Source organism: Tupaia chinensis, unplaced genomic scaffold, assembly GCF_000334495.1.
Source record: "Tupaia chinensis unplaced genomic scaffold, TupChi_1.0 Scaffold000146_1, whole genome shotgun sequence".
Classification (NCBI taxonomy): Eukaryota; Metazoa; Chordata; class Mammalia; order Scandentia; family Tupaiidae; genus Tupaia; species Tupaia belangeri.
The window spans coordinates 3429877-3449388 of record NW_006159616.1 but is presented as its reverse complement, the minus strand read 5'-3'; the positions used below and the strand labels follow the sequence as shown (position 1 = coordinate 3449388).

Genomic DNA, 19512 nt, shown 5'->3' with positions numbered 1-19512 from the left:
GGCTTAAACTCACGCTGGGCGTGTGTGCATGCATGCCCAAGATCCCGAGAGGAGAATGGAGGAGAAGGGATTGCAGCGTGGCCATTCCCCCCTGGGGTGTGATTTCTCGCTTTCTGTCTCTCTGTCTCTCTCTGTCTTTCTGGCAAACGCACGCGCCCTATAGCAAAAAATAAATAAATAAATAACAAAAAATTTCTCCAAAAAAATTTTTAAATAAAAAACAGGGTACACGCACTCACCAGAGAGGCAGAGAGAAGGAGGAAGAAAGCACCTCCTCCCCCAATGAGGTGTGGACAGCTTGCAATCCCTTCTCCTCTATTTCCCCATCCTGTTGGGATTTAGGATACACATGCACATGCACCCAGGTGTTTTTTAAGCTGCCAGGGCCAGAATTCAAACCTTGCTCAGTCACATGGGACCCACCTTCCCTAACCATTCTGCAGCAGGGTCAGTTCTGCACAACTTTTTAGAAGTAAAGAGGTGCAAGGCCAGCCCGCAAGGAGCACGTGCTAAGACGTCTGTTGGGAAGGAAAATGTCTATGTCAATCAGCCTTAGAAATCAATAGGGAGGGACCAGCAGTTAGCGTAATGGCTATGTCACTGAACTCCCATGTAGCCAACCACGGTTCGAGTCCCAGACCGGGTGGCTTAAACTCACACTGGGCACTTGTGCTTGCATGCCCAAGATCCCGAGAGGAGAATGGAGGAGAAGGGATTGCGGCATGGCCATCCCTCCTGGGGGGTGATTTCTCGCTTTCTGTCTCTCTGTCTCTCTCTGTCTTTCTGACAAGCGCATGCACCCCATAGCAAAAATCTCTCAAAAAAGAAAGAAAGAAAGAAATCAATACGAAAATTAACGTAAATATGAATAACAACTAAAGGAAGAAAAAGAAAATGCATACTTTCCAATGAGTTGGGGGGAATGTAGTAAATTAATAAAAAGGGAAAAAAGGGGGGCGGACAGCGAGGAGGGGTGAGAAACAAAAACGAAGAACAGCGTATTGGTCAGGGTCCCACTGCAGACAAGAGTCTACTAGGCAGTTTAAAGGGAACGGATTGACTCAGGTGACTGGAGACAGACTCCAGGCTTCTAGAAATAACCCTCAAACCCCACTACGAAACTAGGCTGGCAGGAGAGCTTCTGCCTCCACAGCCACCCAAGAACCTGGCTTCCATGGCACAGTCAGGAGAGCTGCCACAGCGCGAAACGGCAACACTCCTGCTCCACACCCAGCGGCCAGGAGCCGGCCTGGCCCTGGGGCCTCCACTGCACTGCCTCGGAAGAACTGAGCTCTCCCACCACAGCAGACCAGACCATTCCCACAGTCACTGCCCCCAGTCCTCGATTCTAACCTTCCCCTTCTGGTTTGCTGCATCATCGCCGCAGAAGTTGGGGGACATGTGGAAATTCTATGCAGAGGGAGAAGAAAAGTGAGAAAGCAAGTCGCCAGGTCCAGGACTCGAACCACAGTTAGCCATATGGCCGTCCAGCACCTTAGCCACCACATCACCTGCAAATGCCCTTTCTAAGCCCTCCAGCCTCTTTGGTACAAGAGTCACGATGGAAGGAGGTGTGGTGGGGTGCCAAGTACAGCGGGTCCTCAGTGTCACGATCCACTTCTTGGTTACTCAACCGTCAGACGACCGCATGTTACCACCCAAACAATGTATCTCAATCAATCAAGAACATTTTTTTTTTAATTTCACGGGCAAGAGAGTGAGCCAAGAGAGGTGGTGACGCTGCGACCCCCTCTCCCCAGGCTTCTAGCTCGCCAGGACTGTGGGTGCACATCCAGCATGTTTTAGGCCAACTCGAGATCCAAACCCACAGTGGGCCGCATGGCTTCCAGCGCGGCAGAGCAGGATGCTACCACCTGCACCACCAGGCTGGGCCAGGAGCACACGATTCCTTCCTCAGAGAGGGACGTGCACTCCCCAGCAGTACTCCAGGGAGCCTGGGTGAGGCGCACTCCTTCTCTGGTTTGGTCACAATCCTTTTTTTTCTTTTGGAGAGGTTTTTGCTATAGGGCGCGTGTGCTCGCCAGACAGACAGAGAGAGACAGAGAGACAGAAAGCGAGAAATCACCCCCCCAGGGGGGATGGTCACGCCGCAATCCCTTCTCCTCCATTCTCCTCTCGGGATCTTGGGCATGCATGCACACACGCCCGGCGTGAGTTTTAAGCCACCGGGTCCGGGACTTGAACCGCGGTCGACTACATGGGAGTCTAGCGATATAGCATTACACTAACTGCTGGTCCCAATCCTTCTTGATAATCTATGCACTAAGGCCACAATGTCCAGCCTTCCCAGCACCAGGGACTGGCCTCATGGAAGACAATCTCTTCACAGATGGGAGGGTAAAGGTAGAGGGTGGTTGCAGGGTAGGGGGAGTGATGTTCCCAAGAGGATCCAAATGTGCCACATCCACCATGCACCCCATTTCCACCATGACCACGTTGCAATAAACGCTGAAACAGTCACACAGCAGGAAGGTCCGTGCTCCGTGAGAATCAATGCTGCTAAGCCTGTGGGAGGCCGGGCCCAGACAGCAGTGCTGGCCATGGGGAGTGACTTCACGCCCAGAAGACGCCTTGCTCACTCACCCGCTCATCACCTACTCACCGCTGTGTGGCTGGGGTGGGGAAACAGGCCATAGCCTGGCACTGGTTCACGGCCTCGGGATTGGGGACCCATGCGCAAAGGTCTACCACCAACAAGCCACCCTATAAGCAAAATAGCAGAGGAAGAAAGGAGAGTTAGCACCGCCAACAAGTACACTCCTGCAGAGTGAATAGACAGACATAATGCAGACAGTACTCGCCTCTCACCTCTGCCCCAGCCATGAGGCATCTCTCCCCTACTGCTCACTCCACTGCCCTTTGCCTTCAGCAAACCTCACGTGAGCAGAGGTTCTTGCCCAGCGGGATCCAAACTTCACTGAGGAAGAAGTGAGCCCGTGGTCGTCCTGGGTTGCTGTCATGTTCTGTTAACTTTTATCTTGCCGTGGAGTTAGAAGTCACCAAGGGTTTCACGGGATCTGGAGACAGACCTGTCCTGGTCCACCGTGCAGCAGCAACTGCGTACTCCCTGGACTGCCAGGACCGGCCATGGCAGCCTCCATGGAACCTTGCCCACCCCCTCCCTTCTGTCTTCCTTGCTTCATCTGGGGCACAGGGAGCCTGGAATGGCCAGGCATTGGTCTCAACTTCCACATCAGTGGAAACCCTTTGGTGTTCCTGGTGGAAGCATTCTTCCTTCGTATACTGGGACCTCTGAACTACAGAGCCCATGGTCTTGGAGACGGGGGCACAGTTTCCATGAGTGTTACTCAGCCCGAGGTTCTCTGATCCATGGACTCTGTAGAAAAGAGAGGACATCACCTTCATTGGCTGCTGAGAGCGTATGCATGTCCTTCAGGATGGCACTTCAGAGTCATGCACGGGTGTCTTCTAGTTGACACTACCCGAGTCCCATTGGGCCAGAAAGCTGGGTGATTCCAGTGACAAGAGCCTGTGGCATGATCAGTGAATCCCAGGCGCACCTGCTACTTCTTTACTTATTTTCCCTTCTTAAAAGCAAGGTCTCTGTCAGCAGTGGTGTTGAGACTGCCATGACTGTTAATAAGATGTTCTGTTGCTCCATAGATGTTGCTGTGGAATCAAGGCAGGAGAGCAAAGGAAACCTACAGGAGAATGAATGCCCCCCGGTGAGGGCAGAGCTGCGCTGCCTCCATCATGAGAGAAATCTTAGCTTCCTGTCATCCGGAAAGGCCCCCAACCCCCACGCCACCTCTCCCTCCAGACAACTGGTCATGCAGTGTCACCAGGGCCTCGGGACCCACTCGTGTGTTCTCAGTGCTGCTGACTCGTCTGTCTCCTCGACCAGAGTGTGAGATGCTCAGAGTCAGGTACCACGTGCCGCACTTGGCACCTCCGCGGCACAGGGCCTGACACTCAGTACCCATTATAACACGAGTCAACACGTGTTGAGCATTAGCCGCGTACAAGGCAGCATGCCAGGCACCGTCTGCGTGTCCTCTAACTCAATGTTCACAGCAATCCTGGGAAGTAACGTGCTTCTCTACTATCTCACTTAGGGGGAATCTCAAAGCATAGCTTCAGGCACGGCTGGATTCAGACCCTTGCACGGTGGTCTATCTCTCCCTCTTCTGCTCAGCCTCTCTCCACCTGGCTTCCCCTTGCAAACAGGCTTCTCTAGCCAGAGGGAAACTAGTCGTCAGCAACAGTCACATCATCTGAACCTAACAGCCCCCCTGGGACAAGCCGGCCTTCCCACCAACTCAACATAGAAGGGAGGTCTCTGATGTGTCCCCCGGGCCGACTGCCTTCACCTACAGCCAAGGAGTGGGAACACAATGACTGGCGGCCTGCCCAGAGGCCTCCTCTAAGACAAGCAAAGCAAAAGATACAGGGACGCTTCCTTGGCAGAATTAAAGCATGGTCACCGAGACCCTGCATGGGCCGGAACCAGCAAGGCCCGCTGTGGGAAGGAGGGAAGAATGGCGCAGAATGATGAGCTGAGCCGCCGGGAGCACAGCGAGCTGTGAGTAGCAGAAAGGGACGTGCAACCACTCGCTCTGACGCCGAGGCCTGCAGGCCTTGCCAGTCCACCATGCTAGCTGCTCCTGAGCTGGAGCGGACGACAGCCAGGACTCGGGCAGACAAGCTCCGGTTGGAGATCTGTTCCTGAGACTTTGGTCTCTGAGCGCAGTGTAAACATGGGCAACGATGGCATCTAGCTATGGTAGGGCATTCAGCACAGGGCCTGGCACCTCGCGCTAAAGAGATGTTAGCTACCACGATGAGTGTTCGTTGAATGAGTGAGCGGATGCTCCTGGACTCTGACAGGGAGCCTCCAGCTGGTTCCCTTCACAGAAGGAAGGCTGGGCCAGTGCTGGAGAGGGCGAGGGCTTTATCCTCCGTAAGTATCTCTGTTCTTCGAGCTGGGCAGTTAACTTCTTAATTTTATGAAAAGTGGAAATAAAAGCATGTTTAGAAAACGTCATTCATATGACTGATCTATAACAGCTCTAAGCAAATTTTCAAGCCCTTTCTCTCCCTCCGTCTGATGAGCAACCCAAGCCCCTTCTACAAGGAGTTCTAGAGCCATCACTGATTCCCAAGCTCCACACAGCTAGGTTGGCAATGGGCACTGTCTCCATTTACGACCAAGCGCAGCTAAAGACCTTGGAAGGCTCTAAGGGCTGTAACTGGCCCAGGAGGTCATCCAAGTTCTCCCAGCCCTGCAGAGTCAAAAAGTCCGGAGTCCAGTCCCAAGCTTGGGCAGGGTGGGTGGGGTGGGATGAGGTAGGGCAGGGGGCAGGAACAGGACTACGTTTTGAGGTCTCTGACAGGCCTGGCAGGTCAGATCCTTCCCCAGTTGCAATTATACTTGGCCCCTAAGGCTTTAGAACCATTCCTAGGTGGAGCTGGCTCACTTCACCCAGACGTCTCAGACCAGGAGAGGCGCCCCTCCCTGACCCGGTTCCGCCCAGCATCCCTCTCAAGCTGAGCTAGAGCTGGGGAGGCTCCAGTCTTGCCTGGGTCTCCAGGCAGGGACACACCCCCAGGGAGGAGCTGCTGCAGTCCTGGCGGGGCCCAGCTCAGGCTGGCAGCCAGCTCCGTTTCTACTCCTCAGCCAGCCCACCCGAGGGACCAACATGGCCCAGGAGAGTCCTGCCAGCACCCTGGTGCCTGAGCTCGTCCAGCAGCTACTGCTGTCCTCTCGGGAGGCCAAGAAGTCTGCCTACTGTCCCTACAGTCACTTTCCTGTGGGCGCTGCCCTCCTCACCGAGGACGGGAGGATCTTCACCGGTAAGGGCAGCACCTCAGGTGCCCTCCTGGGTTCCCTGGGTGGCGGGGTCGGAGGAGGACACGCAGGCAGGGCAGCAGGCACAGGGGGAGGACAGCAGTGCAGCTCCCATCCTGGCGCCCACTGTGGCCCCTGCCCTGCTTGCCTGCCCAGACCGTGGGGATGGCGGGTGTAGCTGCTTGGAAAAAACCGCTGCTTTAATCCAGCTTTCAGTTCTTAGAAGATTGGCAGAGGAAGGAGGTGGAAGGGGAGGCAGGAAGGGGAGGCCACAGCTCAGGGCATCCGCTGTTCCAGTGGGCTGGGAGGGAGAGGTTAACACTTTCCTACCCTTCTTGTCTGCACCTTTCTAAGCCTTCCTAGCTCATATCCCCAACTCTCCCCCAACCACATAGTGTCATGCCCACTTTTAGATGAAGACACTGAGGCCCAGAGAGGTGACATGACTTATCCAAGGTCACATGGAACCCAGAGCTGAGATCCGGAAGCCCCTCTCTTTTCCCTTGCCCACTGTGCTGGGGTGCCCAGAGGAACACGCCAGAAATCCAGGCCGGTGACTTGTTAGTGGGGTGTGAGCCTTGCAGACGGTCCTGGAGGAGAGAAGCTAGGCAGGGTTCAGGGTTCAGAGTCCAGGAATGCACCACGGCCTAGGAAGGTGGGTGGGAGGGAACCCGGATCTGCACTAATCTCCTCCTCCTAAGCTCCTTTTCTTTGATTTGCTGGTTTATAGAAAAGCTCCTTTGAACAAAAACCCAAACTTGTTTTTGTTAAGCTTAGGCCATCTCCTGCAGGACAGCAGGGACCGTGTTGCGGGGGTGGGGGGAGCATCTATAGTCCCCCTTCCTGGAAGCCCTTGTCTGCTAACATTCAGACGGGCTCCCTGATCCCCTGTAGCATGAAGAGTAACCTGAGCGAGAGCTGCTATGTGAAAGGAAGCATAACCTCCAAGGCCAAAAGTCGCAGAGCTGGGATTGGAACCCACGACTCCTCTGACTCCAAAGTCTGCTGCTCTGTGGGGAGTAAAGAATTTCTGAGTGTCACCTTAAGACTAGGGCGAGGCCTGATGACTCCAAGGAGTATTAAACATTAACCAACCACCACAATCAACCTTGCAACCCGCAAGCAACTGCACAGTCTTGAACACAGAGTCGGCCTTTGGGTCTCTGGAGTGCCTCCACATGTCCCCAGATGGTACAGAAAGGGGCCTCTTGACATGCCCCAGTACCTGTGTTGACCCCTCCTGGGTGTTTATCTGGTGGAGTCATCACTGCTTGGCACATCTACCTCCCCCTCGGAACGGTGCTGCAGAGCGCAGGGGCTGTGTCGCACTTTGCACCGTTGACCTCCTGCGGCTCTGCAGCAGCTGGCTGACCCATGCAGGCGCTTAGTCACTGCTACCTGACTGAGGGAAGGGTCCCGAAGTTTAGAGAGCCAGAGGGGTCAGACAGGTGGTAGTGGCCGGGGTTCAGCATGTCAAGCCACTGCATCTTCTGGGCCCACGTGCCGCCCTCCACACTAGTTTCCTGGCACTGGGATTGGAGTGTGGTGTGGAGGTGCTTAGACAAACAGGTGTCAGGCAGCCTCGTCACCCCTCCAAAGCCAGCGATCCCACACACCGGAATGTCTGGTCTTTTCTCTTTTTAAAGCCTGCAAAAAGGAGGTTCATCTTCACTCATGAGCGACCCCTGAGAGCTCCTTTGAGTGAAGTCCGTGAGTCGGTCACCCGCACAGTGATCATCCCGCGGGCATGTGCTAAGCACCGACGCTGCCCAGTAACATGCCAGGGGCCGGGGATGTTGCAGTGAGAAGAAATGAGAGTCCCTGTCCTCACAGAGATACCCCGTTTTGCAATGGCTAGAGGTGGGAGCTTCAACCAGGGACTGTGGAAGGAAGGAAGGAAGGAGACGAGCAAGAGTGTGGTGTCACCAGAGAAAGGGCTGCACAGCACGGACTTAGGGAGACCTGAAGAGGTGAAAGCTTTTGAGTCAGGCTCCTGGGTTTGAATCCTGGCACTGCTGTTTACGGGCTGTGTGACCCTGGGTGAGACCCTTCCCCCTTTTGAGTCTCGGCTCTCACAGTCGTAACCAGAGACCCTAACACCCGTCTTCCAGGATTGCTGTGAACAGGGCTGGCACCCAGCGGGCCTGCTGGCAGGGTGGCAGCTGCAACTGCTCTGACTGGTTAGTGCCCATGCTGTACCAGTCATCGAACGAGCTGACTCTTGTTCTCATTGTAAGGCTTTAAATGAGCTAATTCCTGACAAGCGTTTACCACAGTTTCTGTCTCACCATTACAAAAAGTGGCTGCTTCCATACTACTATTCAAAGTATTATTTTTGCTATTAGTAGTAGTAGTATTCTTTGAAGGCAGATCATGAGAGATTTTTGAAGGGCAAGCAGATCTATTAAGATTCAGTTAGCGTAATGGCTATATCGCTGAGCTCCCATGTAGTTGACCATGGTTCGAGTCCCAGACCCGGTGGCTTAAACTCACACTCGGCGCGTGTGCGTACATGCCCAAGATCCCAAGAGGAGAATGGAGGAGAAGGGATTGCAGTGTGGCCATTCCCCATGGGGGGCGATTTCTCGTTTTCCATCTCTCTGTCTCTCTCTGTCTTTCTGGCAAGCACACGCACTCTATAGCAAAAACCTCTAAAAAAAAAAAAAGAAAGAGATAAAAAAAGATTTGATGAAGTAAGAAGTAGGAAGCCAAGGAATGTTACTAAGAAGAGTACCACGCCAACCAGCGGCTGGATCCCACATGGTCCACCACATAGGTCGAGTCTTGGACCTGGAGGCTTGGAAGGCATGCTGGGCACATGCATGTGTGTCCAAAGTCCTGAAGGGAGGAGGAGATGAAGGAGAAGAGATTGTGGCATGCTCTCACACTTTCCCTTTCTGTCTTTCCCGGGCAAACACATACACCCTCTGGCAAAAAAAAGAAAAAGAAGACGTAAAAGCAGTCTTTGTGGCTGCCTCGTCTCACAGGTAGCAGAAGGGCTGGAGCAGAGGAAGCAGTGTCACGCATCTGTCCACAGTGTCAGCTTGTGGCCTGGCCTATAACTGGCCCTCACTAAGGTTTGCTGAATACGTGAATGAACAGCTTGGGCTAGGACCGTGGCCAGTGGAGTGGACAGGAGCGAGATCTGAATCCTGTATGGGACAGATAGAGCAGGCCCGGTGGGAGTAAGATGAAGGAAGGGGATATGATTTTAGGACCTCCAGCCTGGTGTCTCGTTCTCGCTCTGTCTTTCTGGCAAGCACACGCACTCTATAGCAAAAACCTCTAAAAAAAAAAAAAGAAAGAGATAAAAAAAGATTTGATGAAGTAAGAAGTAGGAAGCCAAGGAATGTTACTAAGAAGAGTACCACGCCAACCAGCGGCTGGATCCCACATGGTCCACCACATAGGTCGAGTCTTGGACCTGGAGGCTTGGAAGGCATGCTGGGCACATGCATGTGTGTCCAAAGTCCTGAAGGGAGGAGGAGATGAAGGAGAAGAGATTGTGGCATGCTCTCACACTTTCCCTTTCTGTCTTTCCCGGGCAAACACATACACCCTCTGGCAAAAAAAAGAAAAAGAAGACGTAAAAGCAGTCTTTGTGGCTGCCTCGTCTCACAGGTAGCAGAAGGGCTGGAGCAGAGGAAGCAGTGTCACGCATCTGTCCACAGTGTCAGCTTGTGGCCTGGCCTATAACTGGCCCTCACTAAGGTTTGCTGAATACGTGAATGAACAGCTTGGGCTAGGACCGTGGCCAGTGGAGTGGACAGGAGCGAGATCTGAATCCTGTATGGGACAGATAGAGCAGGCCCGGTGGGAGTAAGATGAAGGAAGGGGATATGATTTTAGGACCTCCAGCCTGGTGGGCCAGGTGAGTGGCCAGGCGAGGCGCTGGCCGAGGTGGGAAGCTGAGGGCAGACTTGGGTTGTTCTGGGGCAGCCTGCTCGTGAGGGAGGCCTGGTGGGTGTCACGTGCATTAGTCTGAGCACTCTGTCGTAAGGGACAGAAACCAATCAGAACCACACGAGTGAGGGAGATCCGATCTCAGGGCAGCTGCGCTCAGGAACGCGAATGTCATCAGATCCTTCTTTATTCTTCTCTTTTCCTGCATCTGGGCCCCCTCCAGGTATCAGGGAACCCGAGTGCAGGCGGCCTCTGGTCTTCATTCTTAGCACCTCACGCCCAGAAAAGAAAGACTTTTCTCCACAAACTCCAGGTGGAAAATTTCCAGGGAAGGGCTCTAATTGGCCCATCTCTGATCATAGGCACAACCCTAGACCAATCGTGGTTGTCATGACAGGGCAGTGTGAGTGGGCCAGCTGATCCACATGTCCTTCCTTCATGGGGAATGGGTGGGCCTTTACTTCGAGCTGGGGTGTGGCGGTACCAAGCAGACCAAGCCAATAGCGACGTGCCCACACTTATAAGCAGGATACCGAGGCTCAGTTCTAGCTGATGCTGGCCCCCCGCTGGCAGGTGGGTATGTGGAGGGGCGCAGAGAATTGGGCAGAGAGGAGAGGAGACGCAGCAGGGTGCACGCCAGAATTCCTGGATCTCTTGCTGAGTTAGGAAGTGAGACAATGTGCGGAAAGGAAGGCAGTCAGGCGGGTTCGGCGAGGAGGGGACCTGAAACACAAGAGAAAGCCTGACACAGCAGCAGCGGTGATTAAAGAAGATCAGAAAGCAGAAAGGCACCACTGAACTTAGACACTGAGTTACAGTGTATGTCGGGACTGGTCTGCCCGGTTCCGTGACCTCCTGCTAAACAGAGCGCCAGCCCCCATGGAATTCCGCTCCCGGCCCGGGCGCGTCCCTTTGACCTTAAGTGCAAGGCTCTGCAAAGCCCGCCTTGCTGTCAGGACCTCATAATCACCATCGTTTTCCCGCCAGTACTCCTGACCTAATCCTGGGCCTGTGGCCCTCCCAGATGGGCCCCTGGGAAAGTAATCAGTAGCCTCCACGGCTGCCTCTCGCTCTCATGATGCACCACATGGGTGACTGTTTGCAGGAACAGCCAAGGGAGCGTCCAAGGGAGGTGGGGCTCCTGGCGAAGAAAGAGCTGCTGGGGAAAGAAAGCGAGGACACAGGGACCAGCCGATGGCGTAATGGTTATGTCGCTCAACTTTCACATAGTCGACTGCGGTTCAAGTCCCAGGCCTAGTGACCTGAAACTCACATCAGACGCATGTGTGTGTGTGCCCAAGATCCCGAGAGGAGACTGGAGAAGGGCTTGCAGCATGGCCATCCCCCCTGGGAGGTGATTTCTCACTTTCTGTCCCTCTGTCTCTGTGTCTCTCTGCACATACCCTATAGCAAAAATCTCTCTCTCAAAAAAAAAAAATGAGATAGAGAGAGAGGATACAGGGAAGAGTGAAGGCAGGAAGGGGGTGGGAAACCGAAGACAGTGGGCAGGGCAGATGGAGTCAGCCCCGGGCCTCACACGTGGCAGATGCTCAGCGTGTCTGTGGAATGCCACTAGGACGGGGAGGAGGAGAATCCTGGGGGACCACCCCTAGTGCCAGGGCCCACACAGATGTCCTTTCCCTCAGGTGCAGGTAGAGCATGCACCCGGCCATGATGCCACCTCAGGGCCAGCAAGGGTCTGAGACAGTGCGTGAACGCAGTACCTCGCGGTTGTGGCCGCTGCCAACTCTGCTGGCACCACCCCAAAGATGGAGAAGGTCTCCTTCTTCAACTCATGACCTCAAGTCAGTGGGCTCTCTCCTTTCCTCCGACTCTCCTCTCCTCTCCTCTCCATCGGCCATCCAGAGACAGTCGGTTTATTGGACCAGCTCTGATGAATTTGGGAGGAACAAACCGCGTAAACCCGACAGGGCAGCTCAGCTAACACGCTGTGCTCCAAGGCCGGTGTGGGGGTGTGGGCCTGCGGCTCCGGGAAGCTGAGGCGGGTGAGCGCGGTGAGCGTAGGCTGGTCTGGACAGCGAGACAAGACCCTGTCTAGAAAAGAGCAGGGCGCGGTGCTGCACACCATGGGAGGCTGAGGTAGGAGGAGTGTGACACAGCGAGACCCTGGTCCCTGTCTAAAAATGAAGGAAAAGGCCCTTAGAGATATCCCGGTTAATTGCTGATCCGACTTGCCATGATTTAAGCCTTCTCACCTGGTTGCCCCCAGATCAGCCCCTGCTCTCCAAATTCCTTCCCTGGGCTTCCTTCCTCTGCCTGGAGGCATCCCCTGGTGGACACCTGTCCCTCTACTGAGGCCATCGTTAGTCAAAGCAGGCTGTCAACAGCCCAGCCTCACGGCCCTCCCCCCAGGAACATCAGTCTGTCCTCTCCCTGTCACTCAGCGTGGTTCGTTACAAAGATGAGCTTTACTAAACCCCTGACTCTCAGGCTGAGTTAGGCCAGCTCTCATTCAGGAAACGCTGCGTGTGCAGTGGGGAGGGCGAGCAACAGGGAGGGTGGGGGATTTTGTCAAGCACACGGACGTGACCTTCTCTAAGTCCAGTGATTCTCAAATGGGTCCCAGGCGCACAGCCTCAGCAGCTCCAGGGAATTAGAAATGCGAATGCATGGGTTCTGGCCCAGGCCTACTGAGCCAGCAACTCCAGGAACGGGGCTTAGAAAGCTATTTTAAGAGACCCTCCAGGAGATTCAGATGCCTGCTTGCGTGAGTGTGAGAACCACTGCTCTAATCTCACTAAGATACCTCCGGAGAATGGGTACAATGTTCCCTGCCATTGCTCTGCTCTCCCGGCTCACCTCGTTCATATCATGGTAACTTCCGCTCCTAGCCCTGTGCTAAGCATCTGAGCACGTGAACACACGGCCTCACTGAAACACCACACAGAATAACAGTCCTCTGTATCTTACAGGTCAATAGGAGCATCGGGCTTCCTGCCACCAGCCCCCACTTCACCTTCTGTAAAATGGTTTATAAAAATATTTGCCTTACCCAGCAGTGAAGAGGATTAATTGACATAATGCAGGAAAAGTATTCCACAGATTGCCTGGCAGCTGAATGTCCCGTAAGAGAAAGCAATTAGTAACAGCGCAATCATCATAATATTTTACGGGCCAATCTTGTAATGACGGGTCCCTAGGCCGATGCTAGCCTGTCTCTCACGTGCCTTTCAGAATAAGCAACGGCAATGCCAGGAAGGGAGCTGGTCTGCCTGCAGAGGATGGTCTATTTTGTGGGCTCAGAAAGGCAAAATGAAATCATCTGGCCATTCAGCGTGGTTATATGTGGCCAAGGCTTCCTTCCTCTTTTTTTAGTTTTGGTTTCTTGGACCAAGGTTGGAAAATTACACCTAAACTTGCTAGAGATCCCAAATACAGTTACTCTGTGCACCTTGGACATCCAGCACTGAAGTGCCAGTTACGCTTGTTCAGTCATAGGTCACCGCTTTAATCAGCGCAGGCTGTGCTGTGGTTGGAATATTCGCCTCTCCAAGACTCTGGACGAGCTCTCATTGCCAAGTGGGCAGTGTAGGAGGGTGGAGCCCGTTGGGATGTGTTTGGGTCACAGACCCTCATGAATGAGTGAATGCCGCCACATAAAGGGCTTGTCGGAGTGGGTGTTCTGTCTCGCTCTTCTACCATGTGAGCAACACTTCTCTCCCCCGGAGGACGCAGCGCTCGAGGCACCATCTCGGAAGCAGAAACCAGGCCCTGACCAGACATTAAATCTGTCTGTGCCTTGATCTTAGATTTCCTAGCCTCCGGAACTTGAGAAATAAATTTCTGTCTTTATAAATTACTCAGTCTGTGGTGTTCTGCTATAGCACACAACAGACTAAGACAGGCTGCTGTAACAAAATACCACAGCCTGGTGGTTTAAACAACAGGCATTTATTTCTCACCGTTCTAGAGACTGGGAAGACCAAGATCGAGGTGCAGCAGATTCTGCCCTTGGTGAAGGTCCTCTTCCTGGCTTGGCCACCTTCTCTTTATGTCCTCACATAATGAAAAAGAGCTTTTGTCTCTCCTGTTCTTTCGCTGGCATTAGTCCCATCATGGAGGCTCCATCCTCCTGAGTACATCTGAACTTAATTATCTACCAAAGGTCCTACCTCTTAATACTATCACACTGAGGGGTAGGATTTCCACATAAGAATTTTGGGAGGACACAAATATTTAGTCTGAAACAGAAACTAAGAGCTCCCTGGTGTTACTGTCCCAGGCCCTGGCCCATACTACAACTCATGACACACACACACGGTCTCCGCCCTTAGAAAGCTTACGCTGTAATGGCGGACTTCGATACTAAAGACATTTATTCCAGGACAGTGTTAAGTGCTGTGAAAAAAATTAAAGCAGGCAAAGTGGATAGAGAGGGTTGGGAGTAGTGAGAGGAAGGGTAATTTTATATAGGTGATCAGAAAAAGCTTCTCTGAGGATGTGACATTTTTTAAAAATTGCTCACCAAAGAGAGACAGAAAGAGAAAGCACCCACACACACAAACCAGTGAGGTGTGGTCATGCCCTCCATTTCTCCACCCCATCAAGACTTTGCACATGCAAGTGCACATGCCCAGAGTACTTTTTCAAACCACGGTGGCTGGGTCTGAACCTGCCATTAGCCATGTGGAATCCAGCTCCCTATGCACAGCATGAACCATTGCACTATGGGGCCAGCCCGAGGAGGTGACACTGGAGGAGACTCCGGAGCAGAGTGAGCCATCTGCATGTACAGGGAAGAGAGCTGCGGGTAGCAGCAGCAGCCAGTGCAAAGGCCCGACAGCAAGACCAAACTTAGCACCCTTGGGAAGCAGCTGGAGGCCAACACGCCTGGCGAGGAGGTGAGGTTCAAGAGGCTGGCTGGTTGGCACCAGATTATGTAGACTGGTCATGGAAAGGATCTCAGAGTGCCTAATGGCCAGGGCCTTAGGGGTACAACAGTAATGTGCTGCTCAAGCAATATTGGATCCATATGGAAAACCGTGGGTTTGGCTCCCTGGTTGACAAGCACACATTGGACTCACAAGCTCATGATCCCAGCTCACTGAGAAGGCTTGGATGGGGGGGTGAGGGTCCTGGCATGAGCCCCTGTTGAGTGTTGAAGATTTTTTTTTTTTAGTTTTTGCTATAGGGCATGTGTACTTGCCAGAGACAGAGAGAAGAAAAATGAGAAATCAACTTCCGGGGGGATAGCCACGCCGCAATCCTTCTCCTCCATTCTCCTCTCAGGATTTTGGGCACACGTGCCTGGTATGATTCTCAAGCTGCTGGGTCCAGGACTCAAACCATGAAGCTGGCCATGTGGGATCCAGTGCCTTAACCTCCACAACACCTGCTGGCCCTAAAACAAACTTTTAAAAGTGCCTGAAGGGTAGAGACAGAACCACTGTCACACTCTGTCTGAAAGCAGCAGGGGGTCGGTCACACAGGCCTGCCACCACCAAGGCCTCGACTTCATGTGATTGGCAGCGATGGTAGCCAGCCGCTGCGAGGCACGGCTTCTGACCAGGTGCTTTGTAAGACAGACCTCAACTCATTCTCACCAGAGGCCCATGAGGGAGACCCTGTCATTATCATCTTACAAATGAGGACACGGAGCCTTAAGGAGAGTCATTCTCTTTCCCAAATCCTCTGAGACATATGGCAGTGGGTCCCAGGGCAGACGGGAACCGAATGGCCCTCTTTCTACACAGCACTGTCAGGGCAGTGGGGAGTGTGGGTGCGCTCTCTGCTACAACGATCTTTCTCCTTAATTGGCCCATTGCCGTGTTTTGCACATAATAGAGGAAGAGGTCCCCATCTGAGGCCCTTCTGAACTTCCAACACGGACACCTGTGATGGCCCTGTGCGCCCGGTCTTCTACAAGCTTAGCAGTCAGCTTTAACCCCAGATCTGTGTGAATCCCGTCTAGTGGGAAGGCTCCAGGGACCCAACACAGGGGCCTGCTGACTCGTGGCCTCTGTCAGTTCTGGACACGATCCTGGGAGCCTAAAAACTCTGAGCTCAGTGGTCGAGTTAACCACTCCTACCTGCCCGCGTGAATAATGTAGCGACAGAAATATACGTAGGAAAATTGTAAGAGGAGGTAATGACCAAACCGTTTCCAAATAAATACAGCAGGAACAAACATTGCACTATCACAGTGAAGGCGTGGCCTTAGAAGAAGGAGTGTGAGTCGAGGAACAGAGGAAGCCGATGAAACAAGTACTAACACAGCGACTCAGATAAGATGGCTGCTCAATTCTCTCTCACCATCAGGCTGGCGGGGCTGGAGTCCAGGGCACTTGGGCCACACCGCGCGGCTCAGCGAGCTTGTCCTGGAGATCAGATTCCTTCTGCCATCCCTACCATGGTGGCCCTATCCACATGCTCAAACTGGCACATATTGTCACACCCGTGTCCCAGCCCCTCTGCCGCATCAGAGAGGCCATGCAACATTGTCATAAACACGTCACTAGAGGTTGCTCTTCACACCCATCGCATCACTCACACTCCACTGGCTAACGCCACAGGGCCACACGAAGCTTCAAGGTGGGCTGGGACATGTGGCCCCCAGCTGGATAGCCATGTGTCTAGCTAAACTTGAGTAGAGTCTCCTAGGAGAGTGGACACTGGACACGATTACCAGTCTCTGGCACGGGGCGCCCTCTGGCCTGTAAGTATTCGTGCACATCTTCGCTCCCCACATGGGACCACTTTCCACCCCCTGAGGGAGACTGCACCCGCCCTGAGAGCAAGGTCCCGCAGCACTGCACAGCCTCTGCCTCTGCTCCAGAAGTGGCTCCGCTAGTCCAGTACCGGGAAACTGGAAACACTTCACCCCCACTCCCGCGATCTTCAGTGTGGAGCAGGGAGGGGGACAGCAATAAAGCCTCCCGTGAGGAAAAGAGGACAAGGAGCACCCGGCAGTCACCCGTCCCTGCTGGTTACTGAACCACTAGGCAGGAAGCATCACACCTCCTAGCCTGGCCACACTCCCCTCCCCCTCCTTCTCTGGGGTAACCTTGTCCACTGTCCACGAGGGCCCCTGGCTTTGCTCCCTGGGGGCTTCCTTCTTGACCGTTTCCGTGCTTAGCTGCACGTATAAAGTGGGTGCTGAAGAGGATGCCCTCTGTGGGGACACATGGCTCCCTGGGCATGCTTATGGTGGAGTCTTGGGGGCCCAGGGGCTTCTCTATGGATGGCAGGCTATTGTGAGCCTGACTTGTGACTTCTTTAGCTATCCAACTCTAGCGAAAATGGACGAACCTCCTCTTCTATTTGCTTCCGTATGACCACACAGGAGGACCACACTGAACGAGCCCTTCTGCCCATTTCTGCCAACCCTTTTTTTTGCTTTCCCTTCCGCCCTTTCTTCTTTCCTTCCTCCCAAGAGACGTACATCAACAGGGTCTTGCCATGCCGCATTCCTCGCAGCCAGCCGGGATCACGTGTGTGTGCTGTCATGTCCAGTGTTTTCAGGTGGGCCCAGGATCCAAACCTGGGCTCTGATGTAGCCCCAGGGCACCCTGCAGCACTGGCTGCACCATTTCCTTCTCTTCTGACCGCCTTCCGTGCCTGACCCGTCCTCGCTGCCTCAGGTAAGTGGTGGCTACTGAGGCCTCCACTCCAAGGCTAGGGAGGACGGTGATGCCCTCGCCAGATCTTTGCCTCAGCCGAGTCCCGTTACCAGGTGGAGACATCTCGACGGCAGGGAGCCAGGTCTGTCTTCCAGGATGTCACAGGGTGGAACTTCACCAAATAATCTGTCACAGACGAATGAAAGTCGTCAGCTTTCCATCTTGCCATATCTGGGTTTTATTTTGTTTTGTTTTGTTTTATCATAGGGCGTGCGTACTCACTGGAGAGAGACAGTGAGGGAGAAAGAAAGCAAAAAATCACCCCCAGGGGTTTGCCACACAACAATCCCATCTCCATTTTTCTCTTGGGCTTTTGGGCACGCACACACACACAAACGTCTGGCATGTTTCTCAAGCCGCTGGGTCCAGGACTTGAACCAGGCAGCCAGCCATATGAGATCCTTAACTCCCCTGCTACCTGCTGGCCCCCATCACTGTGTTTCCTCATTCCCACAGCCCAGCACTAGCCCGATGCCACACACTTTCGTTTTTGTTGTTGTTGCTGTTAATATTGCATCTCACTTTCAGCACAAATCTCTGTATTAGGTATAGCTTATACTGCCACAGCAAAAAGATCCCAAAATGCAGTTCACAGAAAAGACGGAACTCTGTGTTTCTCTTACACAACAATCCGGCATAGGCCGTTGGTCTAGGCCAGTTGGGTAACTGCTCCACGAGCTGGCCAGGATCCCGAGTTCCTTATCTCTATGCTTCTCCATTCCTATGACACAGGCCACAGGGCCAAAGCTGCCCCCACCCCCAACCTTCCAGCCTGCGGAAGGCAAAAAGAAAGAGGTGAGAGGTAAGAACTCGCCTTACAGAGATAGGTGAGCCAGAGCTTCCACTTCATGGAGTACCACATGGCTTTGGCCAGAACTTAGTCCCAGACCGCCATGCTGCAAGGGAGTCTGGGAGATAGGATTTCTACCTGAGGGCCACGTGGTCAGCCACCTGGGAGCAGTAGTCGCTCGTATTACTCAAAGGCAGAAATAGAGCACGAACACGGGAACAATGCCTCTGCCTCTGGGAGAAAGGCAAGCTGCGAAGTGACACAGACGCACACCACATGCCGTGGGGCAGCAGGAAGTCTAGTCCCCACGGCCACTTGTCAGGGCCCTGCCTCCTTGAAAGTGGGGTTTCTTCATCAGCCATCTGTGCGACCTTTTGTTTCCTGGGAGCAACTCTGACTCCCCGCTGCCCAGGAAAACCCCTGCTATAAGGGAGCTTTCTGAGGGCAGGACCGCCTTAGCCTCCTCCCCTGGCAGCCCGGGGATTGCCAGAGGCTAGTGTAATCACGGGCACTTTCCACAGAACTTGGGAGTTTCTCATTTGTTCGCTGATTTATCACTTTTGAGACTTTGTTTTGCAACATAACTCACACAAAGCCCTGGCTGGACTCTGGACCTGGCCAGTGACCAGCACCAGAAATTTTGTCCAGGCTCAGACTTTGAATCAGGACTTGACTTGACCTGTTTGAGCTGCTATAACAAAATGCCACAGCCTGGGGAGCGTAGCGTACACACGACAGAGACATGTTTCTCACACCCACGAGGCCGGGAAGTTGTGCCTGGTGAGGGCGACTCCCTCATAGAGGGCACCTCCTTCTGCGTCCTCTCTGACTGAAAGAGCAGAGCAGCTCTCCGGGGCCTCCTTCACAAGGTACTAAACCCGCTCACGAGGCTTAGTCCCCCTCATGGTTAGTCTCATGGCCTAATCACCTCTGCAAAGGTCCCTCCTCCCACTGCCATCACTTTTAGAGTTAGGATTTCAACAGAGGAACTTTGGGGGAACACGAACATTCAGACCAGAGCAGGGCCCCATCTCTTAGATCCCAGTCTGGGGGATCTGCTTACCCTCCTAAACCCCAGCACCTCCTCGGCCGGGACCTCTGCGGGGTGCCGTGGCCGCCCTGGTATGCTTCCCCTGCTCCCAGGCTGCGCTTCGAGGTGCAGCCATCAGGGAAGGGAAGACAGCAAGAGGGTCCTGGGAAGGGCCACACCCCGTGGGTCAAGAGTCCACAGACGTTTCAAGTGCAGTTGCCCCCTTCTTCTCCCCGCCTTGTCCAGAGTGACCGGCCCTCCTGGCCCTGGAATAGGACATGCAGCAGGGATGTCTGCCAGAATGAGCCCCGGGGTCTCA

General features: G+C 53.8%; 1 protein-coding gene and 1 long non-coding RNA gene across 2 annotated transcripts in view; one reads left to right on the top strand and one right to left on the bottom strand.

Annotated features, from left to right (window-relative positions):
- Positions 1–5403: 5403 nt before the first annotated feature.
- CDA (cytidine deaminase) overlaps positions 5404–19512 on the top strand; it is a 26515-nt gene continuing 12406 nt past the window's right edge. Inside the window, exon 1 of the mRNA XM_014586539.2 lies at positions 5404–5835. Within this exon, the coding sequence (XP_014442025.1) occupies positions 5682–5835 (154 nt within the window). The 5' untranslated portion in view covers positions 5404–5681. The remainder of the gene's footprint in view (positions 5836–19512) is intronic.
- On the bottom strand, positions 9617–16406 carry LOC114007246 (uncharacterized). Its single transcript, XR_003548874.1, has 2 exons — positions 16007–16406; positions 9617–10456 (listed from the first exon to the last, which is right to left on the bottom strand). It is a non-coding gene; the product is annotated as an uncharacterized LOC114007246 (long non-coding RNA).